Below are 20539 nucleotides of genomic sequence, written 5' to 3' on the forward strand. Positions count from 1 at the left end.
GATTTCAAAGCTACTAAGAGTTCTGTCATCATCATCATCATCATCATCATCATCTATATTCATCGATTATACATTTCGTAATGCTTTGAAACTTGTGAACACATCTCTAGTAAACACCAGATTTAAAGTAGTTCTTTTGTGTGTTTATTTGTGGAGAAACTCGATAAAGTGTCAGTCAACTAAGAATTTCTTTGGTTGGAGACAGCTTTTTATATCCTGTTGTCTAGTTTAATCTCCATCAATGCATCACATTCTATTAGATCATCACGTTTATGGCGTCTCTGTCCTGTGAGAACCACGTATCTCTAAAAAGAACAACTGAGATGTAAAAAGTACAATATCTACCTCTGATATGTAGTACAGTAAAAGGTACAATATCTACCTTTGATATGTAGTACAGTAAAAAGTACAATATCTACCTCTGAGATATAGTACAGTAAAAAGTACAATATCTATCTCTGAGATATAGTACAGTAAAAAGTACAATATGTACCTCTGAGATGTAGTGGAGTAAAAAGTACAATATTTACCTCTGAGATGTAGTGGAGAATACGTTTAAACGTACAAGTACTGACTTCATGTAAACCCGACTTCATGTAAACCCGACTTCATATAAACCTGACTTCATTTTAAACCTGACTTATTTTTAAACCTGACTTCATTTTAAACCCGACTTCATTTTAAACCTGACTTCATGTTAACCTGACTTCTTTTTAAACCTGACTTAATTTTAAACCTGACTTCATGTAAACCTGACTTCATGTAAACCTGACTTAATTTTAAACCTGACTTCATGTAAACGTACCTGTAGCAGCTCTTTCTCTCTGCTCTGACTCTCCTCTTTCAGCGATTGGACGTCTTTCTTTGACTGCTCAACACTCTGCTCCAGCTCTGACAGGAAACAGGAGGACAACGTCATTAATCATCTCGACAGAAGGTGACACACTTTCCTAAATGAGCACAAGAGTCCGCTGAGATACTTCTGATGCGTTTACCTTGCATGGTCTTCGCCGTCCTCCTGCTCTCCTCCTCAGCTGTCTCGATCTTTTGTCTCTGAAATGGAGAAACATCGGCGTGACTGCGAGCTAATCACTCTCACAGTAACATTCTTGTTCATTGAGCTAATAATGACCGGGCCCAGAAAACATGCGAGGTCTGTGGATAAAATAACTCTCTTAATGAGGCCGCTTTCACGATGCCCACGGGCTAAACACCTCACAGGGGAAAGAGATTTAGACAAATAAGGCAAAACTACAGTTACAGATTGGACCCTCGCAGACGTAAAGTTCTCACAGAAATGTTTTTCAATAAACCCTTAAAGTCACTTTTCAGATTGAATCTCACTTCTAGAGCTTAAACATTGATGGATTCACTGATTAACAGAACATTTATCAACTATTTTGAAAATAGATTGATGATTTAAGCCAATAAAGTCAAACCAGCTTCTCAAATGTGAACTAACTAGCTCTACACTTTACAACATGCTATCATTGAATGGGTATGTTCATTGTTGGAAGATGTGCAGAGATATTCACATGCAGCTTTTAGCTTCAGTGTTGTAGCACAACATCACGTATGAAGCCACATAATCAAGTGCATATTTAAGATCCTTTTTCAAGATTATTATTTTAAAACAAGAAAACGTCAACTGTGGAAAAGAGGCGCATTTCTATGCATCTGTTTTTATTCTTATTTTTTTCATTTGTGCATAAAATAACCTGAGGGAAAGACTCAAAATGGCAGCATGTTAAGAACAGATAGTTGAAGTTGTAGCCTACGTCATCCTCTTTATCCCTCTTGTCTGGTTATTTGTGATCATTATGTACAGATTTTCCTCTTTTCTCACCAGGCTGGTTAGCTGCTGGTCCAGCGAGTTCTTATCCTGCTGCACAGACTGAAGCTCCTTCTGTTTGCTCTCCACGTCGACACTCAGCTCACTGATCTGTTGGAGGACACGCGGTACAGGACATACAGTATCTGAGCAGAGCCATAAATTATGCATCATCATCACAGTAGCTTTAACAAACCACACATTAAAAAAGGTACATATGTCTATTTACATTAGGGACTAAAAGGAAGGGTTGTAAATCGAAATTACACCAACTCCAATGATGCATAATCCATGATTTAAGTGGGTGGTGTCACCTTCTTCTCCTGAGACTGAGCCTGGGCCTTGAGGCTGCTGATCTGTTGCTGGGACAGAGACGCGGCGTCCTCCTTCTGCTGGGACGCCCGGAGCCGGAGCTGGAGGTCGGCCACCTCCCTCTCCAGCTCCATGATCCTGGAGCGCTCCGACACCGTGGCCACCTGCACAGGAGAGCGTAGGAAAGGAGACGTGAGGGCAGAGAGGAGGCGACCGGGGCGCTGACAGAGGAGAGAAGACGTGGAAACTGTAGATCTGGGTTGTGTAGACTTTAACCGGATTATATCTGAGAATGAACTAAAATAAAAAAGACAAGTAAACATTACATTTTATTTTATTTTAGTAGTATTCTAATAGTTAGACTGTCCTGAAACATTTTAATCCTGGTTCAACAATGTAAAGCACTTTTTTTTTTTAATAAACTTTATTATTATCAAAATCGATAAACTGACATTCATTTCAGCCCTAAAAAGAGACAATAAAATGTACTTATTTTATTGCCTAATATATATATATATATATATATATATATATATATATATTATCTTACCTTACTGAAGTAATTATACAATTACTTAGTTATTCATTTATATTTCCTCTTATCGTGAAGAAGTCGGTCTAAATTACATAATCAAACATTTAGTGAGACGTTAAGAGCCTTCATGACAAAGTATTTGAGTTTTTAGCGGTAAAGTTTGGATGTTTAAGTCATATAAGTAAATATAGTAAATATAGTTTCCTGTATCTGGACAGAAACAGTCAAACACTTAAATTATTATTAAGAGAGACTGAATAACGAGCAAAATATTTTTTTTTGTGTATTTATAACATGCCCAAATAAAAAATTCTAAATCAAGAACCTCATATCGTCCATCAAATATGGAAACAGGCTAAACTAATCCCCACTTGTTTTGAATGGAGACAGAGATTCTGGATTCACTGTCTTACTCCTGGAGGAAAACGCGTCAAAGCTCTGACCTTCTGGTTAAAGAATAAAGGACAGCGGTGTTTCACATTTTTCTTATTGTCAACAAATCCCATGAAAAAACAAAACCAACAACTAATGTATCGTGTGTGTGTGTGTGTGTGTGTGTGTGTGTGTGTGTGTGTGTGTCTAAAGCCTGATATCTCTTTTTCCTCATAAAAACTGCTGCCACAAACACTCACTACAGCACCAAGAAAAGAAAACACGTTACTTTTAACACTAAGTTTAAACTTTATCAACTGAAGCAGAACCTCTACTTCCTGTGTACTTTCATGCTATTTGCATAAAGCAAAAGTATCAACATATGGGATCAGATTCAAGGTTCATACATGACTCTAATGATCCTCAAACCCTACATTCTATGCATTCATTAGTTTGATGTTAAAAGAGAACTCCTTAATCACTATATTAGAATTGCAAAGACAGTATTGCCTATTATGATTTGTTCTGGACTCGGTCTAGAATTAGTCTAGACTTGGACTTGACTGGACCTGGTCTTGGACTTGACCCTGATTAAAAGACATTGTTGGTTTTGGTCGTTTCATGGGACAGAAGAAAGAAGAAAAATGATGTCCGGCATCTTCAAAAGCACAAGCATTTCCAGACTCTATCTTTTTAAAAAAGAGAGACTTTCATGCACACATGCATCATCTTCAGTGAGATAGATCTGGTTATTAGAGAAGCTCAAGGCCGATGAGATGTTAACGTCCCCATGTCGGGGGGGCTAATCCTGGACAGAGCTATGAGAGCAACTTGAGATAAATCTGATCATTTGCATAATGTTGTGGCTCCTTCAATATATTCTGTGTCATGATTATTAAAAGCTAGTTGGGGGGGGGGGGGGCACATCACTCAGTCCTGCTGTGGGACTGGGGGGCTGCCAGCATTACCCTAGTGTCCTCTAAATCCCTCTGGAGTTTTTCAGCTTTGGTCTTTTCAAAGAGCAGGCTCTGCTCAAGCTCCTTTATGTGGGCATGCTCCAGTCTGGTCTGCGTCTGTTAGTAAGAGAAGAGCAGGAAGAGAAGGAGAACAACACCAACGCAACACTGACATGCCAGCTGTGTGAGCCACGAACACAGAGAGGACTTTAAAAGAGAAGGGGCGAGTAGGTAAGAAAGCAACTGATGAGAGAAGAATCTGCTCTGAGGAACATCAGGAGTTCATCATTTCAAATCATCTCATTCAGACTCTCAGATCCCTCACTTTTATTTGCTTGTATCCCAGAACTTAAAAAAGGAGCGCTAATTTCCTCTGAAGAGTGAGGAAGATGAGAGCGTGTCAAGAGGACTGGAGGAGCGAGGCGAGACGAAAGCAGCTTTCAAGAACAGACGTGTGGATGAAGAGACGGCGGGTAGGACGGTCGTGTGTGAGTGCTGCAGACGGGTGGAAGAGTCTGAGAGGAGACGGTGAGTGAATTGAGCGTGAATGAATAAATGAGAGGAGCGGGAAGAAAGACGCAAATGAATGATTCAACGGTGTGCAGGAAGAGAACCTGAGACAGCATGATTGATGGGATCATCAGTGCTCAGAGGGAAATGCAAAGCAGAAGTTCAGCAATTTAGTGTCACTTCAAATATGAACAGGGAAGAAATCAAACTCAGGTGATTAGAGAACCACAGGGCTTACGGTTCACATTAGCACTGACTTTCAATAAGTGTGTTAAAGGGACAGTAGCGGTGTTTAGAAGTGTGTTTGTATGAGGTTCTTCTCCACAGTCAGTGTTTTACTTTAATGTGAAAATAACTTTTTCAACTTCGAGTTTGTCAATAATTCACACATGAATTTCATAAATAAATCCAGCCTGACAAGAGGGAGATAGATAGCTGGAGTGAGTAAGAGAATAATGTTTAATTGAGATCCAGATTATATAACCAAATGTTACCTCCAGGTCTCCTCTGGTGATGCAGGCCTCCTCCACACTAAACTGCAGATCTTCCACTTTTCTGTCAAACGGGGACAAGTACAGAGTGTCTTTGAACATGTTAAGACAGTCAGCGATACATGAAAACAACGTCAGGCCTGTTGGTCTCAATAAACAGTATCGTGTTGCCGGCCTCACCGTTTCTCCTCCTCCAGCTGGTTGAGCAGCTCCACTTTGTCCCGATCGGCTGCCTCCACCAGCGAACGCAGCTGATCCAACTTCGCCTCCATCTCCACCGCGTACTGTAAACACGCAGAATGAATAACGTTCATCACTGTGACCGAAACTCCAGTGGCAATGACCGCACACAAGATCCAATCACAGACATTTAGACCGCAGTTCTTGTTGAAGATGTTGTTTAGACTCTATTTTAAGTCTATTTCCTTTTTAGCTAAATTGATTGTTTGACTGCAGATAAAAATGTCTGACCTGATCCCGTCCTTTCCTCAGTACAACCATCTCCTGCTGCACCTCTCCCGCGTGGCTCGTAGCCTTGGCCACCTCGCACCTCTCCAGGTCTCGCTCCGCGAGCAGCTGCTCGATGTGCTGCTGCTTCTCCTTCAGGGCCTCCTGCAGCGCCGTGGTGCCGGAGATCTTACGGGCGTAGCGAGCAGACGTCTCCGTCAGCTGCAAAGATAAAGAGAAGGGAAGTGAACCTAGATACACAACTTTAGACTCACGGGACGGTTTGAATGAGCGGTGAACATAAACCTCCGCAGTGTCGTTGGATAACAGCACAGAGTCTTACCAGTCCTGCTCGGCTGGGTTTGCCGCTGATGGAGGAGGTGGCGGAGCTGAGCGAGCTGATGGAGGAAGCACTGGGGCTCCTCTTGAGGGCGGACATCCTCCGCGAGCTTTTGGCCTTGGTCGGCGTGGTGCACGGGAAGCCGATACGCGTCACCTTGTGGGCCGGAGCGAACAGACCGTACCGGGACATGCACTGGAAGTATCTGAGAGGAAAACGGGTCTCAGGCACCAACCGAACCCTCAGCACTGACGGGTGACTTTTCTTTACAGGCTACTAAATGTTAAAACAGACTATATGCATGCGTGCTTAGTCAGCGGCTTTTACCTGGTCCCTGCGACGGCTCCATCATTCTTCCCAAGAGGTTCATCCAGTTCCACTCCGCACCAGCCTCCCTTTGCAAAGTCCGTCTCTCCCAGAAACCGCACTACTCCTGCCTTGTTACCGCCGACCTACGCACAGAAAAACAAATCAAAATCATTTTAATTTACTGTGGTCTTTATTTACAATTAAGGTCTAAAATAATCTTCTTTACGCACCAAAAGCTGAAGCGAGTGATCAAATGTCACAGATGTGCACGATGACATGAACAGATGTTGAAATCAGCAAGTTTGTTGAAATCAGCAATCAAAAGTTTGCTGAATCTGACTTGAAAAACGTCTTTTAGCAAAAAAAATGTTCATGCATCAGGCCCATAAATGTGACTGTATGATATCCTAATGATAAATTGTGAGTACATTAGTGACTTTATACTCTCACCAGCACGCGGTCTCCCAGCCTCAGCTCCCTCCTCTTCTTCATGGACTCTGTGTCTGAGACGTTAGACACCGACTCGCTGGATGTGAGCATTCGGTTAAGTGCAGCACTCGTCTTAATGCCGGTGCCCTGAGCTGAACGAAGAAAAGAAATAAAACGCCTTTACATCACTGAGAAACAAACAGTGAATAAGCATGTTGTCAGTGATGAATCAGCTGTCTGTTACCAGTTGAGGTAGAGCCAGCAGGTGCAGCCTCGCTTGTCACGGGGGCTCCTGGTGCTGGACTGGCCTGCCCCCCGTTCGCCTCCGTCTCTGGCAGTGCAGTCTTGGACAGCTTCGAAGGCCGCGTGAATATCCCCTTCCCGTCCTCACACTGGAAGTACCGGACCCCCGCCACCGAGCCGTCGTTCTTCCCGATGGGCTCGTCCAGCACGATGCCCGCCCACTGCCCGGGAGCGAACTGCGTGCCCCCGATGAACTGCACTTGACCGGGCTTGTTGCCGTTGACCCAGACCCTCTCGCCGACCTGGAAGTCCGCGCTTCCATCCTGGGTCGGGGAGGTCACTCTGCCGGGGGACTTCTCTGGAGGAACTGACTTTGGAGCGCCTGCAATCACAATCAACGTCCAAAAAATGTGCAACCAACTAACAATACTGTGGTTGTTACTCAAAAAGTTCTGAGAATTGATTTCCAGCTCAAACATTCTAGATATTGGTGAACCACGATACTAATTAGCTAAAGACAGATCATTTTAATGTCTACTACTCTTTTATTCTCTTAAAGCAGAAATCTCAGAGGATAAGGTCCATGAAGTTCACTTCAGCAGGGGAGCTGCTTGCTGATTAAAAGACGTATTAGTATATTTCCTTTACTTATCGGGTCATATTCTTGTTTTAAACACTAATGTTCCCTTGGGTTTTCCTCGCATTCCTCCACTAATACTTCCTCCCTTAACGTGAGTAAACGCTTTCTTACCGGAGGACGGAGACGTCTTTGACGGCACCCCAGATGGACGGACTATTTTGCTCGGGGGTTTGAGCCCGCTGACCTTTCCTGGTGTACTCATGGCTGCCTGTTTGTCCATTGGCAGGGTTGGGGATCAAGGTGGGGGTCTAGGCCTTCCCCACCACCCCATAAAGTCCCAATGTGATGGAAGGCAGCTGGAAAACTAAATAAAAAAACTCCCATTAAATCCTTTCAAAATCAAACATTTTGGTGGAATAGAACACAAATAGAAGACGTGAACCTCATCACAGTCCATTGTTTGTCTCACACACACACACACACACACACACACACACACCTTATTCATGCTTGGTAATGTGAGCAGAAACTCAAATAGATAAACCGTCTATGGAGCAAACATGGACTTGTGAAAAAGACTCACCTGAATTTGGTTGTTTCTGTCACTTTCAGATGTGATGCTTCACTTCTACAGCAAGTGTCCTCAAGTTTATCTTCATCAATGATTTTTTTTTTAACCTGCTGGTTCTTTTCCTGATTAATTAATACATTGTTTAGACTGTAAATAGTCAGAAAAAAAATCACCCTAAAACCCAACAATATTCAATTTACAGATCAATATTTTGTACCTTTTGTTTCAACACTATTTTTCATTCTAAAACCAAATATATTTACTTATTTAAACCTGTGAATTTACGGCACTTTTGCTTTAAAAATTGCATTAAAAAAAACACAAAATCAATCATCAAAACAGATTATTTTTCCGTCAACCAACAAATCGATTAATAAAAATCTACTTTGATTCAGTAAAAGAGAGGGAAACACTTTTGATAAGCGCTGTACTCCACATTGAACTACAACAGTATCTCTGTGAGAGCGGCTGTAATATTAAACTGTTTATTACCGAGCTGTTGTAATAAATGTGAAGCCCAGCTGATGTTTTACGGCGTCACTCGGTTACACCTCGTCTCTAAATGCCATAAAAGACAAACTGATCTTCATGTCCTGTCTCTTGAGCTGTGGACGTGTCGGCCGCCATTTTATTCATAAAGCAGATGGTTCACCCCGAGTGCAACTAGGTCACGACAGATCTTGTGTTTCACACGGTAAAACATTTAGTGCTCCGAGCAAGATAAGGAATCCTTTCATTCCAGGGTCAAAACCCAGCGCCTACATTACCCACAATGCAACTCTGCCACCCACAGCTTGGCAGTAAGATTTGGTGAGTACAGAGATCACTTCTTTCTGTTTTGTTTCATTTTTCAACCTGTAGAGTTCAGCCACAAATGACTTCACAGACAAAAAAAACGCAAATAAAATTTTTAAAGAGACTTTGATGATGAATCCAGTGTTCCCCTCTAAGATAAAACATAATCTACTTCTACTCACCTACAGTACCTCAGATATTCTTTGAAAATGTTTACTTGTCCCTCCTCAGGTTTTGATTACCATCAAGGAGAAGCTGCTTGTAAATTATGAGTCCGTCGGTTTGAGGTTAATTTGATTAATTGCACATTTATTTGGAAATATGCCGAATTAAAAGCACATTATCACCTGGAATGATAAGGGCCTTAAGGTGGGTCCTGCTTCGTCATTTGTCCTGTTTCTTTGTTCATGTTCCGAAATCAAATTGTGTTTAATAAAAGTATGAATAACAGGAGAACAATAGTGACCTACAGGCCACGTTTGTGCCTCTACGTTTGAGTCACAGAGCTGTTTTTATGAAAAATAAAAAATCCCCAAATCCTCAACAACCTTTCTACTTACTTAAAACAAAATGAACCTACATATCTCCTCTCTCGTTCTATATGTGACCAGAAAAGTGTGTTATTTTTTAATGAAATGATAGAAAGTATCATGACTAGAACTGACACTAACATGTTTTGATTTTTTTGACTACATTGTACAACTTTCAACCTTAAAGAAATGACATTTCCAGCTCCCATCTTTGTTTAAAAACTCAGAACAGAAACAAGTATTATTAAACAACATTCTGGGTTTTTCAAAAGGTTGCAGATTTTTTATTTTTACCTTGAATTGACTCAAATAAATAAATAAATAAATATTTATAACTGGAGGCAATGGTCTTAAAACTTGAGCAATTCATTCACAGGTGGAATGTAACTAAGTGCATTTACTCAAGTAGTGTACTTAAATACATATATGAGGTACTTGGACTTGAGTTCGGTATTTCCATGCTATCCTACTTTATACTTCTATCTCAGAGGTACACATTGTACTTTTTACTGTACTACATCTTAGAGGTACACATTGCACTTTTTACTGTACTACATCTCAGAGGTAAATAACATACTTTTTACTCATTTGTTTGACAGATTTTATATTACCTATGTATTTACATTTTTTATCTCTTCAGGGATGAGAAATATTTTACATATCTTTTACATAACGTTTTTACTGTCTTTGGTGTAACACTGTACTGTCTTGTTTTGTTTTAAGCTGAAGTACTACTGCCCAAGTAAAATATCCCCTTGGGGACAATAAAGTATATGTTATATAAGTAATAAGTAATTTTATTTTACAGTTTTTCATCCCCTTCCTGTCCAGTGAAAACCACGTATCTCCAGATGTGTTGATGTTGAATGTTGGTGATAAACTGAAGGATGAAGTGTTTCCTTTATGTGTTGATGTTGAATGTTTGTGATAAACTGAAGGATGAAGTGTTTCCTTTATGTGTTGATGTTGAATGTTTGTTATAAACTGAAGGATGAAATGTTTCCTTTATGTGTTGATGATGAATGTTTGTGATAAACTGAAGGATGAAGTGTTCCTTTATGTGTTGATGATGAATGTTTGTGATAAACTGAAGAATGAAGTGTTCCTTTATGTGTTGATGATGAATGTTGGTGATAAACTGAAGGATGAAGTGTTCCTTTATGTGTTGATGATGAATGTTGGTGATAAACTGAAGGATGAAGTGTTTCCTTTATGTGTTGATGATGAATGTTTGTGATAAACTGAAGGATGAAGTGTTTCCTTTATGTGTTGATGATGAATGTTTGTGATAAACTGAAGGATGAAGTGTTTCCTTTATGTGTTGATGTTGAATGTTTGTGATAAACTGAAGGATGAAGTGTTTCCTTTATGTGTTGATGATGAATGTTTGTGATAAACTGAAGGATGAAGTGTTCCTTTATGTGTTGATGATGAATGTTGGTGATAAACTGAAGGATGAAGTGTTTCCTTTATGTGTTGATGATGAATGTTTGTGATAAACTGAAGGATGAAGTGTTTCCTTTATGTGTTGATGATGAATGTTTGTGATAAACTGAAGGATGAAGTGTTTCCTTTATGTGTTGATGTTGAATGTTTGTGATAAACTGAAGGATGAAGTGTTTCCTTTATGTGTTGATGATGAATGTTTGTGATAAACTGAAGGATGAAGTGTTAGAGATACGTGGTTCTCACAGGACAGAGACGCTACAAACATATGATGATCTTATAGAATATGATGCGTTGATGTAGATTAAACTAAACAACAGGATATAAAGGAGTTAACATGAAACATGCACATTAATGCAGAAGACACATCGGATATAATAGGAAAATACTGACAGGGAACAATCAGTACTTTTACTTTAAGTACTTTATGTTCAGTTTGTTGCTACTGACTTTTACTCAATTAATATTTTAAAGGCAGAACTTTTGCTTGTTGTAGAGTATCTCTAGTGTGGTAATACTTAGTAAAGTATCTGAATACTTCTTCCACCACTGACAGTGCTGCAGGTGCCCAACCCCAATATGTAACTTAGCTGGAATTTTCTCAGATTTCCATCCAACAAAAACATGGTTTATTTTTATGGTCTTAATTTGTCTTACTGCATATGTTAAGACTCAACAGTTGATGGAAGGGTTTCAGTGTTTCAGGCTAATCTCATGCAAATGCGCAGGTAACATGAGACATGCCTCGTCTGCTGTAACATTACCTCAACAAGCTGCAACCAGACCAAAACAACACGCACACCCAGAGCTGTCAGTCTGTGCGAGCGTCTCATCTTTACCACTTATTAATCTGTAGCCTCACACAATCAGACACCAACCATTAAATAGCACAAATCATATAGCTGCTGCTTTGTGATTATGCCCATCATATGATGCTGCTGGCCCGTGTTGTTGTGTCTGGGATGGGCTCATTCTACTCTCTGCAAACATGTACGCCCTTGTGTTGGCGATAGTAAAGCTTACATTAAAGCGGACAGGTGCGTGAAGCTTACTTGGTCTCTGTTGTTGAGCTGAGTCTCAGTGGAGGACGTCGTGGCTGAAATGCAGCGTCTCTTTCAAACCGTTATTTAGTTGCATGTTTTTTTTTTTTTCTTCTTCCTGCGGCTCTTCCTTCTCCCAGCCCAGCCCCAGCATGACGTCACCTCTGGGAACTGATGCTGCCTTCACGGACCAAGCTCTGAGCTCGGACATCCGAGGATCAAGATATTTAGAAAATACGATTTCGGGAAAAAGACTCGGAACACAATGGAAAACGGTACGAAGAGATTAAATGGACTAGTCTTTATCCGCCAGTAAAATAAAAAAATAAAAAGTATGATGAAAAAATACAATGTGATTAAAATAAAAAGTTATTTTACTTTGTATCTCAAAATAAAGATACAAATTACTTAGTACAAAGTAATGACTAGTTTTCCCAATATGACTAAATTACTTGGTATCATAAATCAAAATAATGGATTAGTATAGAAAATCTAAATGAGTAGTTTTCTTTTTAAATAATTTATGTCAATCCAAAATAAAGACTTAGTATCACACAATTACATAGTATAGCAAATCAAAATAATTAGTATAGAAAAGCAAAATAATGACTAGTTTTAATAAAATAATTAATCACAAAGCAAACTAAGGACTTAGTATTGCAACTTAAGTACTTAAAATAAGGACATAAGACATCAATCTTATGGGTAAATATACTTTAGATAGACTCATATATAAGTGGAATAATAGTGAACCCTCTGGTTATTACATTTCAAATGTTCTTGTTTGATTTATGTTCGTTATTTTAGAAGTCTTTACTCCACTTTTTTTATATTACAGTATATTTTATGCATGTATTCTCTGCAAGTTCTTGTTTCATTTCATGTGTTCAATACAAATGACACAAACAGTACGATGTGACTGTTTTGTTGTTGCTTATTCCAATATTTAATTTATTTACTGAAAACAAAACTTGACAGGACACAAATATTGGGAATGTGCAGAAATCTATGCACACAGAATGACAAACAAGACATTAAAAAATATATTCTGCTTTTACATTATCTGTTGGGATTACCTGCATGCTTACCTTCATGGACTCAGGTGTCTCAGTAAATGTTGCAGTGGATGTTTGACATCTGGTTTGTGTTAATCAACAGTTTAACACATACGTCTTTATAACCTCCTGTTCTACTGACTTGTACTGTAAATAATATTCTACTTGGTCGCAGATAATCAGTGATCGACTATGTAAAGTATTATGTGAACAAAGAAAAACTGGATAAATACACATCACTTATCTGATATAGTGTTACCGTTAGAAGCAGTGTATGTTAGACAGTCACCGTGTAACTTCATTTTTTTATCTTTAAAAATAATTGCTCTAATTAAAACCCTCCCATGGGTTTGTGTTATATGTATACAAATACACAGCACTTAGCTGCTAATTATTATTTTATGTAGGTATCTAAAACCTAATGTCTTCATTATTTTACACTTATAAACGAGGATAATAGTAATTCTATCAGTAGCCAGGCCTTTAACATGCCTAACGCCTTCATTATCAGGCATTTAAACCCTTCTACCATCAACGGTGGAAACACCATTCTCCGTTGAATCCGTGTGATCTTCGTTGTCGCTCCGTCTCAGCAGTTTGTTCAGGAGCTTGTTGAAGGTGCCGCTGAAGACCGGGCTGGAGAAGTAGTACACCACGGGGTTGAGGACGCTGTTGAAGTAGGTGAAGCACACCGACGTGTAGAACGCCAGGTTGGCCTCCTCGAAGTACCGGCACTCGTCGTACCACACCTTGAGGATCCAGACGGCGATGCGCGACACCGTGCTGGGGAAGAAGCAGGTGATGAAAATCAGAGCCACGGCCGAGACGAACCGGACGGCCCGCTTGATCTTCCCCTGCTTGTCCAGAGTTCGGACTCTCAGCTGCCACGTGATCCGCACGGTGCAGAAGGCCACGATGGCGGTGGGCAAGAAGAACTGGGTGACGTAGAAGGTGTTGTGCCAGGTGGAGAGGGGGCTGAAGCCCATGCAGATGTTGAAACTCTCACACTGCGTCCGGTTGCCGTTGTAGAAGAAGTGCTCGTTGGCCAGAAGATACCCGGTGGCGAGAAAGATCAGAGCCCAGAGGCCGAGGGAGACCCAGAGGGCGTAGCCCAGACCCATTCGGTTGATCCGGTGCATCGGGTGGACGATCTTGAAGTAGCGGTCGACGGCCACGGCCGTGAGGAAGAAGATTCCCGCCGCGCGGTTGGCCGCCAGCAGGAAGAGGAGGATGCGACACAAGACGTCGCCGTGGAGCCAGTTCTTCCCGCGCCGGTAGTAGTCGGCCCTGAAGGGCAAGCAGAACAGCACGATGGAGTCGGCCACGGCCAGGTGGGTCAGGTACACGGAGTTGGGCTTCCACGTGTCCATGTGGAAGACGAACATCCACAGGGCGACCACGTTCCCCATCAGGCCGAACATGAACTCCAAGATCAGAATCGGAGGCAAAACGCGGTCCAGGACGGGAGACTCGAAGGCGCAGCACTCGTCCGACGTCGAGAGATTCATCTTCGGGCGTAAAAAGGACGACCTGCTGCTCTGAACAGAGCCAGCATTAGACACGCTGCACCAGCTGACTTCTGAGGTGTGTTTGCGCTCATGCAAACGATCCTCAGACGAACATCTGTGCACTGGGCGTTATCTTTGGGGAAGCGTGTTGACCCAGAGGAGCGAGGAAACAACCGTAAATGTTATCTGTCTGGGGAGGAGCGGCTTCATTATAAAACTATTATGCAGAGGAGACGGTTCACTCCAGAGGATGCTGTGGGAAACCTGGAAAACAAGTAACCTGCGGCCATTTAAGTGACTCAGATAAAGCAGGTGACTTCATCCTCACAATCCTTTTTAATGTTTTGTTGGTTTTTTTGTGAAAAATAGACACAAAAGAAAAGAAAAACAAAGCTGGAAAGAAAGAGCGTACAGGCGAAGGAGACTGAAATTTATTAGCCTACAGTTTTTGTTTGAGTGAAGAACATTTGGGAGGGATTCACGTCATACCACACCTTTGGCAAACGAGAGAGAAAGCAGCTATTAATAACTAAAAAAAAAGAGAGAAAAAAGAAAAGAAGAAGCCAAGTGAGTGGCCAAGTCCGCAGCTTTTTATGAACAGTAAATAAAATAGGTATAAAATGACTTAATGTGTACATTTGGCCAGGTTGTTGTTGTCATCATTACAGGTCACATCCGTTTCAGTAAAAGTGCATATTTGGTCTTCACTTCTTGACTTCACCCAGATCATCAATGCTGTCATCGTCCACCTAAAACAGACACACAGACGACCAATTAAGTACAGAAATAAAGGCTACAAATGCTGAGAATGTGGATTCATCCGCCACTGAAAATAGTCCCCAACACATGGACTATTTCCTCTAGTTTGTTTGATTAAAAAACTAAATTATTGAGCCTCTTTTAAAAGTGAAGCCTTATATTGGCGACACATATTTAAAGACGTTGATTTTTGGGTTGCTTATTAGTTAAGGACTCGGCCCCTGAAGCATTTTTTTTTTTTAACCACCAGCAACCGTTTTCATGAGCCACGGATACATCGGTGTCACTGTTAATTTAGCTCGAGGGCGAGTTGTGTCACTGCTCTCACCCTGAAACACATTTAAAAAGGCACAAACTGGTGTATTATTTAAGCTTGAAACACGACGACATCGTTTCCACGGACAACATTTGAGATAAACTGATAAAGTGCAGCAGCAGCATATTTGTGCTCAGCTTCACCTCTCCTGAAATCAAACTCTTTGAAGTAAAAAGTTCCAAGTGTGAGGACAGATTTGAGCTCAGCAATCGGAGCCAGATCCCTCCTCTCCTCCCGCCAACTATCTTACATTTTTGAACATCTCTGTGCAGGCACAGGCACAGGCACAGGCACACACACACACACACACACACACACACACACACACACACACACACACACACACACACACACACACACACACACACACACACACACACACACACACACACACACACAGGTTCAAACTCAGTGCAAAATGACTAATTCACAGCTCTGCCTCATCCAGTGAAAGAGAAACAAGTACAGAAAACAAACAACAAATGAAGAGATGAACCATTTAAATATCCGTCGGCTCACCTCGGGCCACTTCTCCTGGATGACGTCGATGATGTCGTCTGTAAAATCTCCCTGAATGATTATTTCATCCTCCGCTGTCACCGAGGCACCGCAGGAGAATTTCTGGGCGAAGAACCGCTGAGCCTCTTTAAGTTCTATGTCTGCAAGAGTCCACACAGAATATCCATGTCAGAGAAGAACAAAGCACCAAGAGGAAGTAAAACAGGCAACGGTGAGAATAATAAAAGCTCTTACCAAATGTTGCCATGCCACACACTCTTGTGACGTATTTTTTCTTGGCTCTTGGGATTTTTGCTATTGTGATTTTCTGAGGAAGAGTCTTCTTTTTCTGTTTGATCTGTCCTCTCCCACCTTAAAAAAGAAAGAAGGTAAAAACCAGATTAAAGTCTTAAATACACTTCACTTAAACTAATGTCACTACGAACATGCAACAACTAGAAATACATACATAGACTGCAGTAAAGTTATTATTATCTTCAATAAATCAAACAGATACTATAATATTCAAATTGTCTTCACAAGGCAGTGTAACCATTAAAAGTACATTACTTTGACACCAGGGAATGATATCTGAATGTATAACTACAACGCTCTACTCTAACAGGTCTGATGAAGGTAAACATGTCCCCCTACCTCTCTTCTGTTTCTTCTTCTCCTCCTCCTCGCCTGCAGGGGGAGCTTCTCCAGGGCCGAGGTCCTGCTTGGGTGCATTCGCTGCCGGGCCAGTGGTTCAGAGGGACAAGAGGAAAATATCAAAACCAATCTGGCCACAAAGCGTCCCACCTTTTGGAGGAGCTCTCTCTCTCTCTCTCTCTCTCTCTCTCTCTCTCTCTCTCTCTCTCTCTCTCTCTCTCTCTCTCTCCAGCATCTGTGCTGACCCGTGAGCCCACAGTACACACACAGTACACACACAGTACACACACAGTACACACACAGTACACAGAGAGGTTTGTATATTTCAGTCTGACGTCATTACAGACCTTTAGACCTGAAGAGATTTGACCTCATTATGAAGTCGCTTCTCACTCTGAATACGTTATAATAGATTTATAGACTCAACAGCACACATTCATACATTCGTGTTAAGACTTTTGATAAAATACATTTTTATGATTAACTTCTGCTTAAGGACTTTCCACTGAAACTCCCTTCTGCTTATATTATACATATTATGTATGTAGAAAAAATGTTATATATATATATATATATATAAAATGTATCTATAACATATATATATACAAAATGTATCTATAAAATATATATATACAAAATGTATCTATAAAATATAACTACGTATAAAATGTATCTATAAACATATAAAATCTCATGCTGTTCAGACAAATGTCGTTCTAATCCAAAAACCAAATTTCCCACTGACACCAAATGGTTTAATTTTTAGGAATGTGTGTCTATAAAGGAAATATCTATTTGATGGACTCAACCCTGGAGTGTTGGGTTTAATAGTTCACTCATTGTAAACATCATAGAGCAGTGTAACAGTGTGACACTGGTAATAAATGTGGAGTATAAAGAACTTCCTAACCTTTTGGTTACTTATGAGGGTGAAAGGGGAAAAACACGGCTGACTTTTGGAAAATGACCGAACAAGCAGAGGCATTCATAGTTCAATACATTTCCATCAGACTGTTGTGTAATTTGAATACATACGCTGTACCACAATATTACAACATCCAAAAACCCCACAGTATTTACTCTCATGAAGCAATACATTTATAGGTTTACTCTTAGGCTTTGTCTAAAGTCTTAAATAATACTCACCTACAGTCATCCTGGCAAACACATCTGGAAAGTTCTTCTCAAGCCATTGCCTACACTTGGCTGGCTCAGGCATGTACTCACAGTACTGCAGACACAACAGAGTAGATTCAGTTATACCGTAAAGAACAGATTAAACATACAGTCTGACTTGTGTATAGACACTGTGTGCATGTACATAATGGCTGTGTGTGTGTGTGTGTGTGTGTGTGTGTGTGTGTGTGTGTGTGTGTGTGTTTGTTATATGTCAGCTTTGTTGTCCTTATTTTAGGCCGTATGTCTTCTTCTATTTTTCCTGGAAACTGATTTATTACTGTGTGAGAGCAACTTTAAACCAGAGTCAAATTACATGTATGTGTTCATGTACTTGGACAATGAAGCTGAATCTGATATCACAAATGAGATATTTGTAGATGCTTTAGTGAACCACAGAATATCCTTAAACTTACCTCCGTAGGCAGAGAGCACACTGCAAAGAAACAAACAAACAACACTTGTAAGGACAAGATAAACCTTGAGTGATGCCCAGAGGGAAAACTCAGATGTTGCAGCAGCACAAAGACAGAAAAAAAGTACAGATAAATAGAGAAGTAAAAATATATTGTTAGAATAATAAGAGGTATATAGAACTACAATAGAAGAAAAATAGAAAGTATACAAAAGCAGTTAAAGACAAAGTTACATGGTAAAGTGTGAGTGCTGTTAATAGCGGCGAGTCAGCAAATCTAGTATTTATGTAAATAGCGTACACCAGAATAATATATGTGATAAAGTAACACTGATGATACTTATTGTTTTCTGTATTAATAGAAAGACAATATAGAAACGATATTATTCTGTCCATCATTTATTACAGTAATCGATTAATCAATGAATCGTCAAAAAATGGCCAAACACGACGTCTTCAAATGTCTTGTTTAGTTCCAACAGAAATCTAAATATCAAAAATATTTAGTTTACTAAAATATCTGACAAAGGAAAGCTTAAATCTGAGAGGCTGGAGAAGAAGAGTACTGGAATTGTTTCATATTTCTGACTGAAGATAATCAAAATAGGGTTATTTTTTTCCAGCTCTAATACAGTGTATAATGTGGTAAGAGTCTAAGGCCGTCTGATAAGATGCCAAACTGAATGAAGAGTTGTATACTGTACCTCCACAGTACAGGACTTTCACTGGGTTCTTTGGGTCATGGTGAACTGGCACGTGTTCTGGTTTGCTTTCCAAAGAACCAGATTCCATCTCAGTAGTAGCCATCACAAATGATCTGAATAAAAGACAGAAATTAACGACAGAAATTGTAAGCACAGTGTACATATATAGACAGGGGACAAATTAAAAGGAAAACTCAGAATAAAAGAGTGGAGACAGGTATGAAATGTAGATGCTTCCAACGTGCACCGGGACTCACTGTATCTTTGATGAGCATCAATATAATGTGAATAAAATGCCATGGCCTGTACAGTCACCAGTCAGATCTTAACCCAGGTGAACACCGATGGAAGATTTTGGACTAAAATGTAAGACAATCTTCTCCACCATCTCCATAATACGAAATTATATTATATAAGATTTAAAATCTATTTAGTATCTGTGATTGTCTCTGATGCTATAAGTCCTTTTAGTTGTCTGGCTGTGGTTGTTTTTCTTTCTATCAGCTGTACTCCGGTGCAAATATCTCAATGAGATCACCTAATAAAATCAAGCTTTTATATATAAAAAAAAAAAATACATTTTATATATTCCTGCCCACTGCAATAAGACTGTACAATTCATAATATAGAAATATTATATAATATAATAGAGTAACTATCTATCCACCTAACTAACTACCCATCTACCTACCTACCTACCTACCTACCTACCTATACATTTAAAAAAATATTTCTTTAACTAGTCACCCATCTGTAGGTTGGAGTAAATAATATCAAATAACTTCAGTATTCAACTCTCCACTCCACATCTAAACCTAAAGAGCAGTGATAAAGTGTCTTCATATGTGTCATTATCAGACTCTACTGTGGGCATGAGTGAACCAGGCTCCTGCCAATATCTCATCATGCTAGCCTAGCTAACAGTTGGCTTGGTAGCATCAGAAGAAGTCAGCACAAGAACTAGCTTTAGCTAGCTAACACATGCGGCTGTTACATTAATTACATCACACGTGTTGTAATGTCTATTATTTAAATATCACAGGTACCGTGGACACTATTACAATGGAGGCACAACTGTGCCTTGACTGTAAATATATCCCAGAGTTTAGTTTGCTTCATTCATCAGGTTAACCGTTGACTCACCCAGCTGTCACCGTCAGTGGGGCTTTAGCTTAGCATGCTAAAACTAAACAAGCTAACGCACCGTTAACTGCACGAGCTAACTGCTGTTAAAACAACCGGAATAAAGACACAGAAGAAGAGTTACGTACCCTGCGAAATATACTCTTAAAATTGATGTCTCGTCGGTGAATCCGCTCGCATTATTATTATTAACGTTAGTTTTGACTTTTAGAAATTCATCCTTATTGAATATAAGGTTTAGTTGGCGTACTTTGAGCACGCCTAGTGGCGCTTCTTGTTTTTAGTTGTCGTTAAGTTGCTGATGCGCAGCAGCGCCCCCTGGCGACCGGAGGACGAACACACGACAACCCGTTTGATAAAAATGTTCCAAATTAAGTGATATAAATTCAATTAAAACATTAATTATGACGTTTCTACAGAAGAGCACAACGTGTATTTATGAGCAAATTAATAATGGTTAATTAGGTTAAGCTTAGATGTAAGAAATTAATTAGTTTAATTAATCAGACGTTCATGTGTCTAGGCAAGAAGTTATGAAGACCCTCATAATATATTAGTTCGATACATTTTTACT

The 20539-nt window shown here is 40.1% G+C and overlaps 3 protein-coding genes across 6 annotated transcripts in view; all 3 read right to left on the reverse strand.

Annotated features, from left to right (window-relative positions):
* The window catches only part of clip1b (CAP-GLY domain containing linker protein 1b), a 29855-nt gene extending 17936 nt beyond the window's left edge, over positions 1-11919 (reverse strand). The window contains exons 1-14 of one of the 2 annotated variants that reach the window (XM_068706430.1): positions 11750-11919; positions 7527-7719; positions 6777-7157; positions 6554-6684; positions 6122-6246; positions 5798-5999; positions 5479-5676; positions 5188-5291; positions 5011-5071; positions 4019-4123; positions 2146-2307; positions 1847-1942; positions 996-1053; positions 806-891 (exon numbers count right to left, since the gene is read on the reverse strand). In XM_068706430.1, coding sequence (XP_068562531.1) covers positions 806-891; positions 996-1053; positions 1847-1942; positions 2146-2307; positions 4019-4123; positions 5011-5071; positions 5188-5291; positions 5479-5676; positions 5798-5999; positions 6122-6246; positions 6554-6684; positions 6777-7157; positions 7527-7635 — 1818 coding nt within the window. In that variant the 5' untranslated portion in view covers positions 7636-7719; positions 11750-11919. The remainder of the gene's footprint in view (positions 1-805; positions 892-995; positions 1054-1846; positions 1943-2145; positions 2308-4018; positions 4124-5010; positions 5072-5187; positions 5292-5478; positions 5677-5797; positions 6000-6121; positions 6247-6553; positions 6685-6776; positions 7158-7526; positions 7720-11749) is intronic. The other variant, XM_068706431.1, reaches the window with a different exon arrangement.
* A 783-nt stretch (positions 11920-12702) lies between these two features.
* On the reverse strand, positions 12703-14611 carry LOC137869201 (hydroxycarboxylic acid receptor 3-like). Its single transcript, XM_068706433.1, has one exon. The coding sequence runs from the start codon at positions 14298-14300 to the stop codon at positions 13308-13310; it is 993 nt and encodes a 330-aa protein (XP_068562534.1). The 5' UTR covers positions 14301-14611; the 3' UTR covers positions 12703-13307.
* Positions 14612-14709: 98 nt separating this feature from the next.
* Positions 14710-20249, reverse strand: denr (density-regulated protein). Of its 3 annotated transcripts, none has more exons than XM_068706436.1 (8): positions 20094-20249; positions 18823-18935; positions 18120-18139; positions 17674-17758; positions 16528-16608; positions 16129-16245; positions 15895-16034; positions 14710-15049 (listed from the first exon to the last, which is right to left on the reverse strand). In XM_068706436.1, exons 2-8 carry the CDS (start codon positions 18923-18925, stop codon positions 15005-15007), a joined length of 591 nt encoding a protein of 196 aa, XP_068562537.1. In that variant the 5' UTR covers positions 18926-18935; positions 20094-20249; the 3' UTR covers positions 14710-15004. The 3 variants fall into 3 exon arrangements, with proteins under 3 accessions (XP_068562537.1, XP_068562535.1, XP_068562536.1); XM_068706434.1 differs by having other exon boundaries at positions 16528-16616; positions 17673-17758; XM_068706435.1 differs by lacking the exon at positions 20094-20249 and adding an exon at positions 19966-19984 and having other exon boundaries at positions 16528-16616; positions 17673-17758.
* Between the last annotated feature and the right edge of the window lie 290 nt (positions 20250-20539).

This window comes from Cebidichthys violaceus, unplaced genomic scaffold, assembly GCF_023349555.1.
Source record: "Cebidichthys violaceus isolate CVI_PGR_0920_01 unplaced genomic scaffold, fCebVio1.0.p SCAF_12, whole genome shotgun sequence".
In the NCBI taxonomy this organism is placed as follows: domain Eukaryota; kingdom Metazoa; phylum Chordata; class Actinopteri; order Perciformes; family Stichaeidae; genus Cebidichthys; species Cebidichthys violaceus.